This window comes from Caretta caretta, chromosome 6 (assembly GCF_965140235.1).
Source record: "Caretta caretta isolate rCarCar2 chromosome 6, rCarCar1.hap1, whole genome shotgun sequence".
NCBI lineage: Eukaryota > Metazoa > Chordata > Testudines > Cheloniidae > Caretta > Caretta caretta.
The window spans coordinates 35,480,430-35,500,455 of record NC_134211.1 but is presented as its reverse complement, the minus strand read 5'-3'; the positions used below and the strand labels follow the sequence as shown (position 1 = coordinate 35,500,455).

Genomic DNA, 20,026 nt, shown 5'->3' with positions numbered 1-20,026 from the left:
TCCCGCTTGTAGGAAAAGCTGAAGACCAAGAGCCAGCTAGTGGTATTAATAGTGTTAAACACCTAGAAAAATGTAGGCTAACAAACTGAGCTCCAATAATTTCTGTGTTAGCATCTCTGGGGGTGTTGGAACACATGGTTAAAAGTGATCACCAATCACAGGCAGAGTGTCAGGAGTAGAGCTACTAATTCCACTTTACAGTTTGCCAGCTGAGAGTCCTCGACTTGTCCTTCCCATCTGTGCCCCCCTCAATAACCCGCAGGACAGTCTCTTGGCCATTCTCCAACCCACAATCTCCCCCTTACTGTACTATCTATCTCTAAGGCATCACACTTGGTTCATTGGAAGACTGAAAGTTGCAACGAGCAAAGCACAGTTGGTTCTCCTGCAGAGGACCCGAGTCAGAGGGCACTAGTGGTGGCTGAGGGAGTTCAGAGTGCAACACATCAATCCCAAACTGGTGTTTGAAGGTGCATAAAAAATAAATTTTATTTTATTCAGAATGACAAGTACTTATTACTTTATGCTGTAAGCTTTTAGACAGCTGGGTTGAGCAAACAGTGTAGTTCGCCTTCAAGTTTGTGGACAAGTTATAACGCATACACTGTAAAGGCAACACTTAGGAGCCACAAGTCTCTAATTTATTGTGTTAGATATAGGATTCTATGTGATTGAGTCAGTATTTACAACCCATGCTTTTAAATTTTAATCAACAATTAAACAATCCAAACAATTAAACAGGTCCAAACTATCAGAGCCGTGCTAGATGCTTGTAAAGGACAATATACAATTAAACAGTGAAACTAAATATATCAAAGCTTCTATTGTTAGGACTGCATGTAATGAGTTTTTTTAAATCCATAAAACATGCAAAGAATTTAAGTAATTCATGCTAATGTTAAACAAAAGCTAGAGTATCATGCTGTTATTATGTATCTTGGTTATCACTCTAAATAGTTGACTTCAGTTGTCACCTGTGAAAATTTCTTCTTCATTTCATCAAAGAGATTTTGTCTGCAACTCCAAAACATATCCTATAAAAAAAATTAATATCATAATGTTTTAAAAAAGTATAGATGTTTTGTTTGCAGAGAGAAAGTTTATTCTGTATGCAAAGTGGATATGACTGATTATCAGCTTCTTATACCTTTTTTAAAGTTTATTTAAAAAAAATTAAATCTTCCAGATCAACTGAAATTTACAGGGCAAACTCTGCTAGAGAATTTGGTTCTACATTTAAGGTGTGTAACTTCATAGAGTAAAAGAATAAACAGGATTAAGAAACATGTTGGTAAGTGATTATATGCTATTTATACATAGTAAAAAAAAATTAATGAGCACAAAAATATCAGTTTAAAATAAATTTAAATTAAATTAATGTAATTCTACTTGTTATTTTTCCTTTTTACAATAAGTATTTATCTAATATAGGGACACTGCTAAACAACTTTGCTGGACTGGTTCAAGTAACCAGATCAGAGTATAGGCTTTTAATTCAGAGTTTATTACTCCATTTATAAATTATTATATTAGTCAATTTAACATGGGTTCATATCAGATTAGAATATTTTCTTTAGCAGTAGAGTAATTTCAGTTAATGTGAACCGGTTGGCAAAAATTCTAAACCACAACTTGTGTAAGAAAAGATACTGTATACTACCAGATTTGAAAACATAGCATAAGTAATTGAACAAATAGATGACAAGTTTTTCTAAATCATACTGATAAATGTATATTATAAACCTACATCAGGTTATGCTGGTAGTTTAAGCCTTTTTTTGGTGAAATGTTTCAGTTTAACAGCAAACCAATTCCTTACACTGGTAATCTGAGCAGAGTAAATTGTATGTGGACCGCTTCAAATTCTTATAGCATTGAAAACTGAAGGAATTCTAATAGTTTAAATTATTAAATAGTCCAAAACAGATACCAAATTGTTGTATTTCTTAATCTATGCCCCACTGTATTGAAATATTTAGCTGAAGTTAATATTGTAGAAGTCTTGGTGTTACCTTTCATAACATTGCCAAAATACTAAGGAAGCGATCTGCAAAATCCCATTATGTTTCTCTCTACAGAAAAATTCAACAATAAATACAAAATAACCAATTTTTGTGGAGATGCATGCCAAGTGTTGACAAATTTAAAATTAACATTTTACCCTTTGAATCTCTGACTAATGGGACAATATATCTGAAAGTACAGTAGTGTGGTGTGTAGCCTGAGGGGGACAAACGTAATAAAATAAATTAAATTTGGAAAAGACCTATGATGTTCTGTAGGTATGTGCCTTCTGCTGTCTCAACTGCATGCTCAATACTGGTCTATATTATTGCATTACATAACATATGAATGTGACCTTTAGAAGTGAATGCAGTACATCAACTGAACTATAAAAAACCCACCAAAATAAGATTGATATATTAATCTGGCGGATAATCGGTAAAACATATTTTGTATCTTTTGCAGGGCAAGAAGTTCTTTTGATTACTTTTGAAGCTGTCAATAGTTTCAAGAATAGTAATTGTGTCTAGCAATCCATAAACATGAACTGATAAGAACCAATAGGTTTAGCAGCAGTTTAAAAATTAAACAAAAAATCCCACATGTTTTTGCTCCCTATTTTTTGGATTACCTGCTCTCAATAAATCTTTACAAGCATTTTGTTAAATTGACTTTAAAAGGTTTGTATTGTTTACTTTAAATTCATAGCTGAATTGTAGGTTTGCCACAAGCCCCACATAATGAGCAGCCTACAAAACATAATTTAGGAATTACTGAAGCCTTTACATGCTACTATGAAAATCACTGTTACATTCACCAGACTGTTAAGATCTTCAAGTCTCAGGGCTTGTCCTGCCAGTGGACAAGTCAGAAAAGTTCTAAATGACTTCACTGCAACAGGTTCTGGTTGGGAGCAGACTGGATGTTCAAAAATTGTTCTGATGCTATCTCCAAGGAGAGACCAAGTTATTTTACAGTGAAATGAAGAAAGGGAGTGTACTAGAGGTATGCCTGTAATCCTGAAAGGAGGCAAACCATTGACAGATGTTCTAAATTGCTGAATGCCTGGATTATCCATAACCCACTGTGCATCAAAGTGGGAAGCAGCTGAGCCACTAGCTGAAGGACTGACAGAAGAGTCACAGAATCCCACTGGAGGAAATACCTTTCCTGCTATGAGAATACGCTCCAAGAACTGCTGTCCATTCTGACATGCAGAATTCCTGGAAAAGATAAATGAAAAGTCTCCTTCGCTAAAGGATGTCTCTCAGAGAACATAAAAAACATCTCTTCCTCATGGAGGCAGAGACACTACAGAGGGAATAATCAGTCCAGCAAATGCACCAGCAGATGGAGCGTTCAATTCTAGCCTCACACCTGCAAATAAAAGAAACCTCAGCTCTGCTGGGTGCACAGAAAGATCTATAAGTTATTGCTGTGAAGAGCAGAGGATCCAACCCTGGAGAAAGTGTCTTTATAATGAACTACTGTAAGATTTCTCAAGAGTTTTTATTGCTTTATAAATTCACTTTATCTGGCAAGCTTTGAGTTTCACTCATTAATTTTGTGAGGTATTTAACATTTTGAACCTGTCCAGGAATCAACTTGAAAAGTAAGTATATACCAAAAAAAAAAAAAGTTGAAGCTTTAGGAATTGTAACAGGATAAGCAGTGACAGAGAACATGCATATCTAGTCTAATCTAGTTTCCTCACTCTGTTTCCAATCCTTAGTAATTACTTCATTGTTATTGAGAAACTGACTCCTTTTCTTGATACAACAGAGACATGGAAATCTGCCACTTGGGTCTTATGATCCAGATCATGGTATTAACTACACTATTGAGAGATGGACTGCTGCTGAAGTAGACAGTCGAACTTAAAAGAATTCCTTATATTTCCTAAATACAATACATTTCTGTGATTAAAGTCACTCAGTCTTAATACCACACACTTACTTTCTTAACTGCACTGATTTGAGACATATTACACAGCTATTTCCTAGCAGCTGCAAGTTTATATTTTTCCAAATACTGCAGTATGAATTAAACTGCATGCATTCTATTCTGCATCTGAGAGAAAAGCTATCTTTGATATCCCAGTATCAATTCTAAACTAACATTGAAAAGAGATAAGACTGTACTGTACATGAAAACTCCTAAACGTATTTACCTATATTTTAGAAATTATAAAGTTACACCTCACTAACACTTAATGGGTTACATAATATGTTTTGTAAAGTACAACAGGAGAGCTACTCTCCCCAGCATGAGGACTGGAGAATGCCCACTAATTTGTGCATGTTTTCCTGCACAAATTCAGCCTGGATACCAAACACTGAGGTCAACTTTCTAAGGTCTTGATGTGCCCGGAAATCCCCCGGCACTGGAAAGAAAACGTCTGGTGCCATGGCATCATCCAGTGACAAGGAGGATGAAGAGTAGCTGGCTGCTCTTGATTCAGTACTATACCCTGTCCAATTAAGTCAGGCTGTACCTGCTCAGAAGTAGCATCCTCCAGCTGATTATGCAGCATGGGTGGCTGTGCCACAGGTTTGTTTGGTGATCTTACCCTAGAGTGGGTTGAAGATTGGGACCTAAAGGAATGGAGAGTGTCCCATGGATTCCATGGCATCGGTGGCCAATAAGTAGCAGGCTAAGCGCCCCTATATCTACTGTGTGATCAGCACCGATCCTGGTACTGATCAGTACCAGACATATCCCCGGATCAAACCATAGACCAGGATCTAGGGGATGAAGGGAAAGTGAAAGAAGATCTCAAACTCGACCCTGATGAATCCCCAAAGTCATCCAGAAGCAATGGAAATAGGTAATTTCTAGCAGAGCCAACCACAGTCCAGCCTCATCTGAGATCCAATATGTTGACTGCATCGGCTCAACGTTGGTAGAGAAGTTGATGCACAAAGGGTTGCTCAAGGCAACACGTTCTCACTTGGTACCAACCCTGAACGAAAATTACCAGTTCTGGCACTAGTCTCATTAGGGTAGCCAGGCTCAAGTGCAGTACTGAGGATGGTGTCGGTGCCGTAACTACTGATGAAGTCATGACTGCTAAGTGTTCCTGAGTGATTGTAGAACCTGGGATCGAGAGGGAAAATAGGTCTGACATTGCCCAGTTGGCTAGGGACATGGTCATCTCTGGTACCGAAGTCATCAATAATGGATTCATGCATGGTGCCAGAGTAGACGGTACAGCCTTGTGATATTGTCTTGGTACTAGGGAATGGGTCAACAGCCCAGCTTTCTCACAGGTACCCAAGGAGCCATAGTGCTGGTCAGCACAGATTACCGACAGCTCTCTTAAAGATCTGGAGCGGCTGTGGTCCGATTTATGGGTCCTTTTTCTTAGTGGATTCAAGGAAAGGGAATAATCTCCCCTCCTGTTAGAGGCAGGCTCTGAGTCCTGCCAAGGAACATCAGCATGCTGTGGCTTCAACAGTGGCTGAGGAGCTTGCAGCGTCTTTGGTGACTATATAGGCCTCATAGCTCGCTCCATCGGTGCTGCTTGAGTCTCAAATCCCTTGCCAGCAGTGTCCTTTTCTTAAAGGATGTACAGAAGGAGCACATGTCCTTAATATTCCCCTCTCACAGGCACAAAAAACATGCGTGGGTATCACTATTCACAACTGCCCATCGTATGTGTTTGTGGTGCTATGTTTAAATCCTGGTGAAGGAATTCCACCAGGGAAACTACAGCTAAATAACCTAACTAGCCAACCTAAGGTACTACTAATAAACTACTAACTAAACTATTTACAAGAAGTTCTCAGAGACAGAAAAAAGGGGCAGTGTGAAGAAACACCATTAAGAGTGTTTCAACTATAGCAGCAGGCAGTGAGAAGGAACTGAAGCGGACAGGGTGCTGCTGCCCTTATATAGCCTGAGGAGGGGCTATGAGGCAAATGGCACAGCACCACTCCTACAGGTATTGCGAGGCAAATTTCTCCAGCTTTGGTACACTGTGCACGCGCACCTGAGTGGAATATATTTTTTCTTTTTAGCCAAAGTATAAACAGAGTTAAGCCAGACACCTCTAACACACTTACTGTGTACTTATCTTCTGCAAAATACTCTAATTAAAATAGAGTAATTAAAATAGAGAGGGCTCCACTTGACCTCTGATTTCTAAAAGTAAATATAAACAAAGAGGGTGCATTCATGCAGGCACTGGACATGTTTGGTAAAGCGGAGAAGATCAGTATGTATGTGAACAGCAGCATATTTGGAGACCAGATTACAAAGTAATGGGAAAACTAGGTTAGAAGGATCATCTGATAAAGCTGCAAAATGAAAGTTTCCAATCCACAGACAGTTTTTACTGAATGAAAAAAGGCACTTTCAAATATAACTTGAAGAATGCTCTTTTGAAGTATAACAGGTCTTACAATTTGTTTTATCTAAAATTTCTCTTAATGCTGTAATCCTCAGTACAGCATATATTTTGTAAACATTATTTAATGTTTACTCTGTAATGCAGCAAAAGTGTTTTCCAACTACTTATTTAACTAATTTTGAAGGGAAATTTCTGTTCAATACTGCAATCAGAATCCCAAACACCCCAGGTAAAATTAACAGCAATTTTGCTTATGTGAGTATGCAGAATTGAGCCCCTAGGACATGTTAAACATTTTAAATGTTTTCCAAAAGCCTAATATTTCTATTTTTTTAAAATAGACTTAAACTTAATGTAAACATTCCCACATATTTGCAACTCAAAATACTACAGCCACATGCTAGTACATAAGCACCAGAAGTGGGAAAAGGGGAAACTGCTCAACCACAATGAAGGAAATCCAAAGCTGATTTTCAGAGCAGACCAGTAAGAACAATAGTTATTGCCAAATAATGCAACAAGGAAGGAATTATTTAAATTGCTGTTCTGTTTCTCTTAAGATATCTTGAAGAATTCTCATTTCTGGTCTGAGAAACTTAACAGAAACCAGGTGGCAATATCTAAGCCCTTCAGGTTTTATAGCCCCTACAGGCAAGAGTAACAGCAGAGGAGTGAGCCGCCACCACTCATCAGAAGTGGCTCACTTAAACACGGCTTTTTTAGTGATTACCCTACACAGCAAATTGTCTTCAAATAAAACAGATTGGATAGACTTCAAGAGTGTTAGTCTCCTTAAAGTAACATTTCAAAGACCTCTTAAGCCAGAGAAAGGCCTTTCTACACCCACATGTCTACCCAGGTGAGAACACAGATAGTAGGCTTATTAAGTAGAACTGTCACTGCACTGGATAAGAATCTCAGATATGAGACCATAGCACCACTTTATCCTTGTCAAACTTGGTATTGGTGGATCAGTCACAAGAGAACTTAAACTTCTGTCACTCTTTATGAGCTGGTCATTTCCACCAGCAAAATGACCTGGCTAAAAAGGCATTTTTGTAAGTTTTGTCAAGACAATATTAATGTGGGCCTTTTTGATCCAAATTTTGAAAGCATCAAGCTTCCCAAGAAACTGATGACAAGGGGTTGCAGAGAGGGTTGTGTCTTTATTTCATGACTAATTGAAAGATGTCAAATGAACCCAGCTGAAATTCGTTTTTTTGTTTTAACACTCAAGCAAGGTATTTTGGGGTGGGACAAATAAAGGGACCTGTTTGCACCACACATGTCCACATCATCATGCACTACTTTGACTTTTTAGTATTTATCCTTGGAAAAGGTCTCAAAAGAAGAGTTTGAGTGATTCTTTGGCCATGAAAGCCTATTACTCCACAAACTGAACGTTTGCTGCCGCAAAATAGTATACCCTTAATCCAAATAAAGCATGGCACAAATATAGTTTTGGGTTCTGGAATAAAAGACTGTTTGCCCAGTCTTTCCTCTAGTCATCACTGCCTTGATCACCATACTGGAGGTGTGAAACAGACAAGTATCCTCAGAGGGGAATACTTTCTTGACCACGTTAAAGGCAGAGGCAATTATGTAAGGTGTTTGCCACACCATTGCTAGACAACAGGAAAACAGAGTTCAAGTTCACAGAAACTATATTGAATGAAGAAAAGGAGTGCTTGTGGTACTTCAGAGACTAACCAATTTATTCGGATGCATCCGATGAAATGAGCTGTAGCTCACGAAAGCTTATGCTCAAATAAATTGGTTAGTCTCTAAGGCGCCACAAGCACTCCTTTTCTTTTTGCGAATACAGACTAACATGGCTGTTACTCTGAAACTATATTGAATGAAGACTTCTGACCTAGAGGTCTCTTGATTTGGGCCCTGGTACATTCACAAATGGGTACCATCTAAAAGCCATAGTACCACAGCTGGCCTCAAAGGCCAACCAAGCAAAGTCCCAGAGTACAGGTTTTGATCTTGGGGCAAAACACTCCAACTGTATAGACATCACCAGTAGGTTTCAAAACAAGGCCTGAAGTAAGCAAAGACAATACTGCAGCCTCTGAGATGACTAAGATGGACATGGCAAGGTCTGTGAACATATACGCTACCACAAAGTCTCCCAAGATCAATCTCATTATCCTGAATGTAGAGTGGTGACACTGGGCACTTTCATGTGGTTACTTTGCCAGTAGCAGGCTCAGCATTGATGCTTCTTACAATGAAACAATGCCTCATCAGCCTAGCTGCAGTAAAAAGGGGTGCTGGAAGGGTACAACCAAAAACATTTCAGTGATTAAGGTACCCCACTGGCCTAGAGGGAAGTTGTGCCAATGTGGGCAGCACCAGAGTGTCCTAGCATTCAGTGATCAAAGGTGACTCAGCCTTATAATTCACAGATTTCTCATCTGGCATGAGGCTGCACTAAAATGTAAAAGACTTAGTGGAGTCTCTAAGCTTGCCTCAACATGGAAATGGAAGCATTTCCCTGACTGAACTGCACTTATGGTGATGCCTACAAGTAAGAGATCAACCTCACACCATGTGCCCACGTTCCAGTTACAGATGCAGTGAACATGCTCATCTATTATCTTTCTGCCATTTCTCAAATGTGTAGTCTCTCTTCCTCCTGAAGAGTCAGGAAACTGACATATGGGGGGGGGGGTAGAGAAGGAGCATGAAAACTATGCAAATCAAGAAACCTTGGAAATTAATAGGAATAGAGGCCCTGAAACAGATGAAGCAAGAGTGTGTTGAATCACTGACTGAAAAATACAAATACGTGAAGACTGACCATGGAACCAAAGTTTTTCCAAGGTCCCTGGAGGCTGGCAATTCATCAGTGCTTCTGCTCTAGCAGCCACAGAAAGGAAAAAACAAAAACAAAAAAACACAGACCTGACTAGAAGGCAGGGAAAGCTACCAAAACAAAAAACAAAAACACCCTATGCTGGCTGGGCAGGATAAAGACAAGCTGGAGTTGCCAGCTGCAGTTGTGCTGTTCCTGCATGGAGGTTCATTGATGACAGCAGTCAAGAAGGTACTGACTGGAATGTTCAAACAGCAGCAGCTAAGCACAATATTGTGAAGAGAAGATGCAGCTTGTGCTCATGCTACTAGAACCCTTAGAGGGCAAAATGCCCTTAAACCCTGGTACCCAGAAGTGAAAATCCTGCAGAGATGGTATTGTTAAGGAAGAACACTTATGGGGAAATATTTCAAAATTCTACAGAGTATTACTAAAATAGTTCTGGATTATAGACCAGGAAATTTTTAAAATAATTTTTGATAATGCAGTTGCTATTTCATCTTTCATTTTAATTAGATTTAGCTTTGTCACCGTTCTCTTAAAAAAAAATCTCAGCGCAACCAAAAAACAACCCAAACTATTTCTGCTATTAATTTAGCTAGTACAGAATCCCCCATGTTTTTGTTTTTAACCTATCATGCTATTTAACACATCCGCTGCTTTGAAACACATTTCTAAGTGACACAAAGATAAATAAAATGCTAAATGTGCACATGCATACAGTGTAAACCTTCTCCCTCACCCTCACTAGAGGGCTCCTGTTGACAAGTAGTGACTCAGCCAGTGACACAGAGGTGGTGTTTAAATGTTCAGGATGTGCAATTACAATTAAAAGAACCTCTAACTTGGATGAACTATTGTACATCTACCAGTCCCAAGTTTTTTAACAGGCCCGTCAATCTGAGATCATTGGCAAAATTTTCCAAAGCTCTTAAGTAACTTGTAGCACTTTTTCAAAGTGACTTAAGTGCCTAACTCACTTAAGTGTTTTGAAAATTTTACTCAGTCAGTTCAGAAATAATTTTAATGTAGCTTCAGGTAGACCCCTGCCAATTTTTTATTATTTTACCATAATTCTTCCTATGTTTAAAAATGAGTTTTTCTCCCCCGTTGCTATGCAAGACCACCCATTCAAATGGGATAGCAGTGAAAGTAGCTATACACTAAATGTAATTAAAATACGCAAAAAGTAAATAAAGAAAATATTACTTCTCCAATCTGTTACTTTAGTTGACAGCTGAAAAAGTCCGATTGTTACACCTGCAATATTTTCATTTTGAGCCACACATTCAGATGTGTTCAATAAGAAAAATTCTCAGAAGAGCAGCAAGACAAACAGAAAAAGTTTTTTAGCTCTTTGTTACCCTCCCCCCCCCACTAAATTAGTAAATGATAGCAAACATTATGTATTTGATTAAGCCTGGAGACACATCTGCACCAGGAATTTCAAGCTGGTTTCTTAGAATTTGGGACATTTTAACAACTGATAAACATGAACGGATGGCACAAACATTTAACTTTTGATGACACAGCAACCTTAAATTTAATTTTCTATATAATGGTGATCTATTTCAGAATGTAAAAGGGCCTGGAGTCTGTGTCTGTATACTTAAGTAAGATTTTTAAAGCCAGTAGCATACTAATTCAAAATTATTGAAAAAAAGATTAGAGTCAAGCCTTGAAGAAACAAAGGTCTTAATTGTGCTATCCCTAGCTCAGATAAGTAATCTTTACAAAAATAAAATCTCCTTAAGGCCAAAGGAAGGACCATTTGAGAAAGGGATTTGACCCTATGTTAATAATGCAAATAAATTCTATCAGCAGAACCAGCTTTTGGGGAAAGGGGGCATAGATCTACTTAAAATGTTTTTTTTAAATAAACATTCCCACTTTATACACATAATTGAATAGTCATTGGGCCTGAGAGACAGACTGAAAATGCGTGTATAGCCTTGTGGTTAGGACAATTATATGGGAGGTGGGTCCAGTCTCCTTATTCCAATCATTCATGATTTATCCAAAGTGGAACAGCTTTGGAATCTATGGGACTGAGCTCTCATGTGCTCCTTTTTACCCTTATTACACCCAAAACCTTTGGGTGTGAACTTGAAATCTAATCCTCCCACTCCAGTTTCTAGGAAATGTGTGTGGTTTACCTTTCTCCTTCAAGGGACTGGCTGCCCCAGCAATGGGTTGAGCTTCCCCACACACCCTGGAAATATTACAAGCACCAATTCTTCCGAGCAAAAAGGAAGAAATAGGGTAGGGCTGCCTCCATGTGAGGCATCTGACAGCTTTTAACAGCGGAGGAGTCAAGCAAGGGAGATTCTTCAGCTCTTTCCCCATAGCCAAATTCCTTTTTCTGCCCCACATTCTTGGAGTTCAGGGCCCAGTGACTCCAGTGCCCTAACCTCAGCTTCTCTAAGGGAGGAGTATTAACCCCCCAACACATACTCCACTGGGATGGCCTTTTGCTCCCCACATAGTAACTCCTTCTCCTGCCTGGCTCAAGGTTCTTTACATCTACACAGACCATCAGGCAGTCCCAGGTTGCCAAGGCCAAGGGAGCAAGATTACTGCCCACCATCACTGGGGAAAATGAGTCAGTGCTGAGTGGCCAAGAATGCTGCTAGGAGTGGTGAGACACCAGTACAGAGAGGAAATGCTGGGGGCCAGAACTCCACTGTGAGTAAGGACACAGAGGCGCAGCTAACAGGTGCTATGATTCAAGACTCTGCAGTGAAAGGGAACATGAGGCACAGCCAAAGGTGATGTGTGTCAGAGCTCCCCTGGAATGAGGGAGACAGTGGGTAGTTAAGAGTGCTGCCAAATTCATGATACATGGCAGAGTGGGAAAAGCCCCAAATGGAGGGAGTGTAACTGTTAAGGATGGGAAGTGGTGCCCCTTACTCTATGGTTTCAGGATGGTCTGCTGAAAAGTAACTAAACCTGAGGGAGAATGGGGAGGACACATTAACCTCTCCTTTAAGGGATGTCAACATGGTAACTTACCTACATGTTGTCATTAAACTGTATTTTGGTATGATAATTGGAATTGTTTACTGACAATCTAGGAAATCAAGTGAATAAGTAGTAAAGCAGATGCTCTGTCTAGAAGTGGGATTCCAGAACATACCTAGAGTACCTATTATATACCCCTACTCTCTCTTTTTTTTTTTTTTTTAATAAAGGGAGAGAAATGTGATGTATTGGTGGTTTTTTCCTGTACCACTTCTGAATTTTGGATGATTTTATGAAACTATATCATGAAATTACTGTGTCATGGAAAGCCTATACGTATATGAGTCCCCCATGAGCTAGCCAGACTGTGTCATGTCTCTGTCAGGCCACAGACAGTGCTGAGCAATCAGACTCAATTATAATATATTCAGAGTAAAACACCTTGGGACAATATGTTTGCTCTGCATGGAAAAAAACCACTTTCTCCTCTTGTCTGAAGGGAGGTGGGTTTGGGTGTAATGGAAAATTACCAAAAGGCAGAACAAAAGAAGCAGGAGACCTCAGCAGGATTCTATAAATCGACTCACGGGGAAAGTGGAAGAAGAATCATTTTGTACCAGACTAAGATGAGTGAGACTGTTGCAGATGCAGGGTAGGCAAGGAGGTATATAGATTCCCCCCACCAAAGGACTCATAAGGGAAGGGTGGGCTAGTGAGTGACATTGTGTTTCAGATGTTCTATTGTTTAGTATGATTTGTACTCTCCTGTACATAATCTGTTAAGTAAAGAGCATAAAAGTGATAGTCTGAACAAACTGTGTGTCTTGTCAACTGCTTCACATCTCAGAGGTACTTAAACTGTAAACCAGAAGTTTCACGTCTTTTGGGGTGGAGTTCCAGGAGAGAGGTGTGTTTAAGATGCGGGGAGTCTGCAGGGGCAGTGCTTGCACCCAGAGGGGCTAGGCAAATTTCAAATATTGGAAACTGCTGTGCAAATGGGTGCCAGACAAGAGATCTGAGCCCCGAGATTGGGGCAATGGCTTGACCCCATTTAGGCCCCATCATCTTAAAACATCCTGGGGAATCCATAGGACTGAGGTTTGAATTTCCCCACACATCAATCCTAGCAGGTGACCATGAAGGGGTGCTTGCTAGGATCTGTGACACCCGGTATACACCATGTAAAGAAAATTAATAGTGTAAAATTGGTACTGTGGAGAGACCTAGTTTCAGTGGCAAATAAATAATTATCTAGCTCTTATATATCACTTTTCCTCAATAGATCTCAAAACGCTTTACAAGAGGAGATCAGAATCATGATGTCCATTTTACAGATAGGGAACCAGAGGAAGCGACTTGCGAAAGGTCACCCAACAGGACAATGGCAGATCTAGAGTCCTATGCCAGCACTCTATTATGTTGCGTAGCCCAGTGAATATTGCTCAGATCACTGTCATGGAAAACTCTTATAGCTGTTACAATGAAAGAGCTAACAGTATACAGTAGCAAAAACAGCCTAATTTGTTTCGGTTTTAACTGGACCTCCGATCATCCACTTCAATAATGGGGTACGAAGTTTCCCTACTTGTTTGTCACACCTATATAAGTTAGCATTCTGGATTAGAACACAACAAAAATGGAGGAGGGAATAAAGTTGTAAGATTTTACAGAAGCAACATTAACTAAGTTTTAATATATTTTAATTATTTCCTCTTTAAAAATATTATAAAAATGCTTTTGGTCTCATGAGCACATTGAAGTTGATAAAACTCGGTTGGTTTTAACATATACATAGTTCAGAAATCCTATTTATCCAGATGGGTAATTTTCTCAAGAACCGATCAGACATCAGGGTGACCTCCCCATCAAGAACGTCATTTGTTTGCTCAAGGGACAATAGAAATGAACATTTTAAAAAAAACTGAAAAAATTGTGTTGAATTATTAGTTTCTACATAGCAAACATTCAGGAAAGCCTAATAGAAAGAACTCAGAAAAAGAACTCTTCCATGCATTTATTTCCATTTCCAAGTAATTTCAAAATCCTCTATTCTGAAACCTTTAAAATAACTAAAAGTACAATTATAAAAGAATAAAATCAGAAGCTTTCCTGAAACAAGAAAACAGAAGGAGGTTACACCTTCACAATATCTCAATTGCCATTGCCAGCAATTTGCATTACCAGCCCTTGCTCCCATCTCCAATTCCAATCCAACCACTGAATCAAGAGTGTGGCCAGCTTTATGAGCTGAACTAGCATCCACCTCAAGTGGCCATGAGATCTTCCAACCGTCCCAAAAGAATCACCACCGACATGGACATTGAAAGTTCCACACGCTCAGTCACAGTGCCTCCAATGCCACTACAGTGAGGAAATACAATAGCTCACATATGCCCTTTGCAGTGCAGAGAAGCCATCTACGTATCAACAACTGTTCCACCTTGAAACACAGGTTCATCTACAAGATGGAAATATTGCATTTAATCGAGTTTTGGACTGGAAGGATTCACTTCAGGTGATTGTAAGGCAACACAGTCTCACACACTCCCACCATTGATCTAATGACAGCAAGTATAAAGTACACATACTTTACACTGACAAGTGTACTTTGGACAATTCAAGTTTTCACATATTTTCGTTCTCCTCCCCCACCAATTGCAAATTAAATGACACCTTGTAGCAGCTACAGAAATTGCTTACGTGGGAAAGAAACATTAGGATGTAATAATGCATTTTAATTGCAATTTAGCAGGTGAAAAATAAGCAACCAACATCATATGACCAAACTCCTCCCTGGGCAAACTGCTCCATAGATCAGAATGTGGCAACTATAGCTCTATAAGAAGTCCCAAAGTTAATGGTATATCACTGAATCCTTGCTAAATTTTATGTGATCAATATCAAAAAGCTATAAGTAGCTTGTTTGCAGCATAGTAACATATGTTACAGTATACAGCTACACTTGAACATAACCACTGACTCATACAGTGTACAGGGTAAGTAGCTTCCAGTCTCCTCGGATATAGGCTGTATCACTCACTCCTTAACAGCTGGAACAAAACAGTGTTTAAAAGTCAGCCCTTTCAACAACTAAATTTGGTCCTCACACTATTAACTCATGCAGATCATTTAGAACTTGGAAGAACAAAAAAACCCAATAAAAAACACCACAGCTTCTATAAGCTTTGGGGTAGTTAGAATGCCTTATCATACTTATTAGCTAAAGGAGATCCTGAACTCAAAGCCCAGTACCAGCACTGCAAATAGCTAGTAGATAGTAAAGCAAGAAGAGGCAGATAAAAGGAAAACCTTACAGCACATTTATTTTAGATACATAAGTTGTACCTATCAGATGCTCTACACAAAAGAGAAACAGTTTTATGAAACAGTCAACAAATTCAGATATGATTAACATCAATAAAACCCTCTGAGCCCACAGGACTAACAACTTTCCCACACATACAAATGCCAAACCCACATTCCCCTAAACAAAAGCCTCTGAAAACCAATAACCATTGTATAGTGTGTCTTCCCCCGCCACCGGACTGTTTAATGTCACACACTTGGAACACATGGCCTTTGAGCACTGCATCTGAGGGCTTGTCTACATTACCCACTGGATCGACAGGCAGCGATCGATCGGGGGTGTGTGTCAATTTATCGCGTCTAGTCTAGATGTGATAAATAGACCGCCGAGTGCTCTCCCGTCGACTACAGTACTCCACCGGAGCAAGAGGCGCAGGCAGAGTTGACGGGGGAGCATCAGTCATCAACTTACCGCAGTGAAGACGCTACATTATTCATGTAGCTGAAGTCACACAACTTAGATCGAAACCCACCCTCCTCCCCCAGTGTAGACCAGGCCTGACATAGATAATGCTACTGATGCAATAACTGGACGAACCAGCGGGCTGGGGAGAGCCCTGGCCAAGCTTCAGACATACCACTGCAAGCCAAACTTCTGGTTGTGCAGCTCACTCTGAGGCCTGAGGTAACCGAGCTCATCTGGTGTCGGAGGAACCCAGCGGTCAGCGTGGAATACAGTCTCCCACACCTTCCACCCAGAAACATCTTTCATGATTTTGGCCTCCTCCTCGAGATTCCCCCGTAAGAGCCACAGGGTCCTTCGATCTGATTCTGTTTGCAGGATGGGAAACAGGTGTCTATATCCTCAATCTGCAGGCACCCCCTCTCTCTGTTCCCCTTGACCAGGTTGTAGTAACCCAGGAGCAGGCTGCCAATGCAAAACAAGCTATAACCCAAGAGACTCCAGCTGGGCAGGTGCTGCTTGTAGTCAGTGGGACTGCAGCCCAGAAAAAAGGCATTCCAGAATTGAGGACCATCAACTGAAAATACTTTGCCATTAACCGCTTCCCACTTAAAGCAAGAATCAGTTAAAATCCAAACACGCCAGACCACCTTAACTACCATGGTCTCACATAAGGAAAGCGGCATCTCCAATCTTGTAGCTGTGACCCATACCATTTAGGGCTTTTACATCCACGCCTTCAGCCGACTAGTCAAGGAAACTGACATTTTAAATATCATCTTGCCATTTCTGTCCCAAGCAAACAAAAGTGGTATTAAGTAAAACAACATGGTTCTGTATTGTCTTTCAAGAGACCCTGGTTCAAATCCCACTCTAATTTCCTGAAGCAGCAGAGGCAGAGAGCATGTGCTGCAAAAAAAAAAAAAAAAAAAAAAAAGTGTCACTCAGCCCTTTGGGAGGTGGTAAGAAAACAGTGACTCCTTCTCCACCTAATAAGCAGCAGAACTGAAACTTCAAAAAGGCTCACACCATCTTCTACTTGTGGAAGTACAGTAATGCAGGAATCTCACAGCAAAATCAAGGAAGGATCTTTTGAGTTTCAACAGAGACCCCGGAAGACACAGCTCACCCACACCTCTCTCAAAATAGTGTTCCCCTAATGACACTATTATTGAATCTAACAGGTGTAGCTCATGAATGCTGCAATAAGAGATTTGTTAATCTTCCACACACCCTAATTGAAGAAGGGCACACTGAAAAGTACAACATAAAATGCCAATATCATGTGTGTTATCTGTAACAGAAGTAGGGATCTTGAAGGGTTTTAAGATACCCCCCCCAATCTGTTTCTCTCTCATCAAAACAACTATTTTGTAGGTCTCATATTTGCATTATAAAAAAAACTGAATTTGGTTTACAAAAAAGTCACAGAACAGTTTACTTCGTTACAAAGTAAATTGTCAATGCTTACACCATTCATAGTGGTGTTCCACTGTGATTACTTACAAAAAGTAGTGAAGTGTAACTTAGAAGACAATCTGAGAAGAATCACAACGAAATACGTAACTTACAAGGGGATTATCGCTATACATCATTTACAAATGTCATGAAGTTTTCTTTAAGATATCCAAACCCATGACAACTCTACAGGACATCACACCATTAATTATTTTAAAACAGTTATCTTCCTCTATCTATTCCCTTTACTTCTTTCATACCAAAGGGAAAAAAATCTTAATCTGAAGCACACATATTCTGAATACATTTTAAACCCGTTGAGTTTAAAGTGTATATACACGAACATACACTAAAAAAAAAAAACCTAAAAAGGAGTAAAAACTAAAAAAACTAAAGAAATGGCCACAGCTAGATTCTTCTGTTAATCATCCCTATCTAGTCAAGTAACCCACCACAAGTGCCACAGGCTTTTTCTGTCAATCTCCTTTATGTCCCAGTTTTCATCCACCTACACTGGCTATATCCCCTCCTGCCTTGTGGTATTTTTGTTTGTTTTTTTTCAACCAAACATTTTATTTTTACATTTTAGAAATATTTGCCTCTGAAGTACAGCTTTCCATTACCTTATTTCCTTCAATTATACAGTACTGTCACACACACACTCTCATATCTTACATTTCTATGAAATTCAGGATTATTTGTACTATAAAGTTCTCAGGAATCAAGGTCTCAAAATGCCAGGCACTGTACAAACCAGTAATAAGACGACAGACCTTGCCCTAGAGAGCTTACAATCTAGATATACAACAAGACAGAACAGATGGAGAAAATAAGCAAATTTGGGTGGGAGGACAAAGTAACGATAAGAGTTAGAACAATTTAATAGGAATGTAAATCATTTTTAAAAATTAACTGAGCCTATTAATTTATCTGTCAGATCCACACACAGTTCTCAAAAGAAAGAATTTGCTGAATACCTTGCATATTATTAATGGTCTTAACAGATAATTACATATCACTTTGTCCATCACTTAAAATCTACTCTCCCACTCTCTCAATCCTGAACAGTATTTTTTGGACATATGTGATTTACATGAGAAGCATCAGCACAAAAGGATAGGGGCTTCGTTCTTTTCCACTTTGCTGTTTGTAAGAGACTAGGGATAAGGGGGAGACCACCTCCCTCCTTCCCCATTGCTGCAGAGAGACAGCAGCTTTTTCCAGCAAACAGGAACACAATCAGCTGCTAAATCAATTCTCTTATCACACCCCCAGCCTACCACAAACATTCTTGCCCTTCTCCACCACCCTCAAAGAACCACACAGGGAAGATTATACCTTTTCTTCTCCAAACTCCACCCATGAGCCCAGCCTCTCCAAACCTCATAGACAGAGGCCCTCCCTCCTGTCTCCACCCCTTCTTCACTCAGAGGGCTTTCCCCGCCCCAAAACTCTCAGATTGAATCCCACCCTGGTGCCCTCCCACAAACCCACCTACTTCAAACAACACCGACTCCGGCCTGCTTTCCCCCCACGTGTCATATGGACAATTTCTCTTCCTTAAACCCCAGATACGGGTCCCCAGTTAACTTCACATAGGCATGGAGCTTCTCCTACCTGCCCATCCAACACCCCAGGCTCCCTGGAACCACACAGACAGGGTTATCCTGTAACCTCTCTTTATTCCCGCACATGAGCCCTGGGTCACACAAGGGATCTCGCTACTCAAGCTTCACCTCTTCCTCCTTTACACACACCTCAAGACAACCAATTTCCCCCTCAGACCTCTCATACGGATACGCGCTCCTCTCAACCTTAGAAAAACCAAGGCCTCCCCACATTCATGCTACAAGTGCCTCCCCCCGACTCACGCTGACAACGACACACAGTATGGCCTTCTTCTTCCCACATAAAGTGAAGAAGTGGGTTTTTTACCCACGAAAGCTTATGCCCAAATAAATATTTTCGTCTTTAAGGTGCCACCAGACTCCTCCTTGTTTTTGTGGATACAGACTAACAGGCTACCCCTCTGATACTTGCCACACGCAGTGACACTGACAGGTGCCTTTCACTACCCTCCCCGCCCCCCAAGCGGGCCTTGCACTTACACTGCAAAGACACAGCCTCAACCCCACACGCCCGTCCCCCTCATAGGGACCCACACATGCACTCCCGGCGCACTCGGACAGGGATTTCCTTCCTGCCGCCACTCACAAAGAGAGGGGCCACCGCACACCCCCCCCCCGGGCCCGACCCGCAGCGGGGCCTCCCCACCGCACGCACTCCCAGGCCCGAGCCGGAGCGGGGCCACCCCGCCGCACCCTCCCGCCAGGGCCGCGCCGGAGCGGGGCCACCCTGGGCCCGCCGCCCCCGGCCGCGCACCTCCCCCCTCACGTACGCCCCCGCCCGAGGCCTCCCTGGCAGGAGCCCCCACCCGACCCCGCCGCACGGGCCCCACCTCTTTGGGGACGAGCTGGTTCTCCTCGCTGGGCACCATGGCCGGTGGCGCGGCGCTGGGCCCGCAGCAGGCTGGGCCGAGGAGTCGTCAGCAGCGGCCGGAGAAGGCCGAGGGACGCGGGCGGCTCATCCTCTCCCCCCTCAACACACCCACACACCCCACCCCGCGAGGGCAGCGCCGCGGCCCCCACCCCCTCCGCCA

General features: G+C 41.1%; 1 protein-coding gene across 3 annotated transcripts in view; it reads right to left on the bottom strand.

Moving 5' to 3' along the window:
- USP47 (ubiquitin specific peptidase 47) overlaps positions 1-19,989 on the bottom strand; it is a 90,530-nt gene extending 70,541 nt beyond the window's left edge. For 2 of the 3 annotated variants that reach the window (XM_048855841.2, XM_048855843.2), the window contains exon 1: positions 19,826-19,988. In XM_048855841.2, coding sequence (XP_048711798.1) covers positions 19,826-19,864 — 39 coding nt within the window. In that variant the 5' untranslated portion in view covers positions 19,865-19,988. Of the gene's footprint in view, positions 1-974; positions 1,035-19,825 lie in introns of all 3 variants that reach the window. The other variant, XM_048855839.2, reaches the window with a different exon arrangement.
- Between the last annotated feature and the right edge of the window lie 37 nt (positions 19,990-20,026).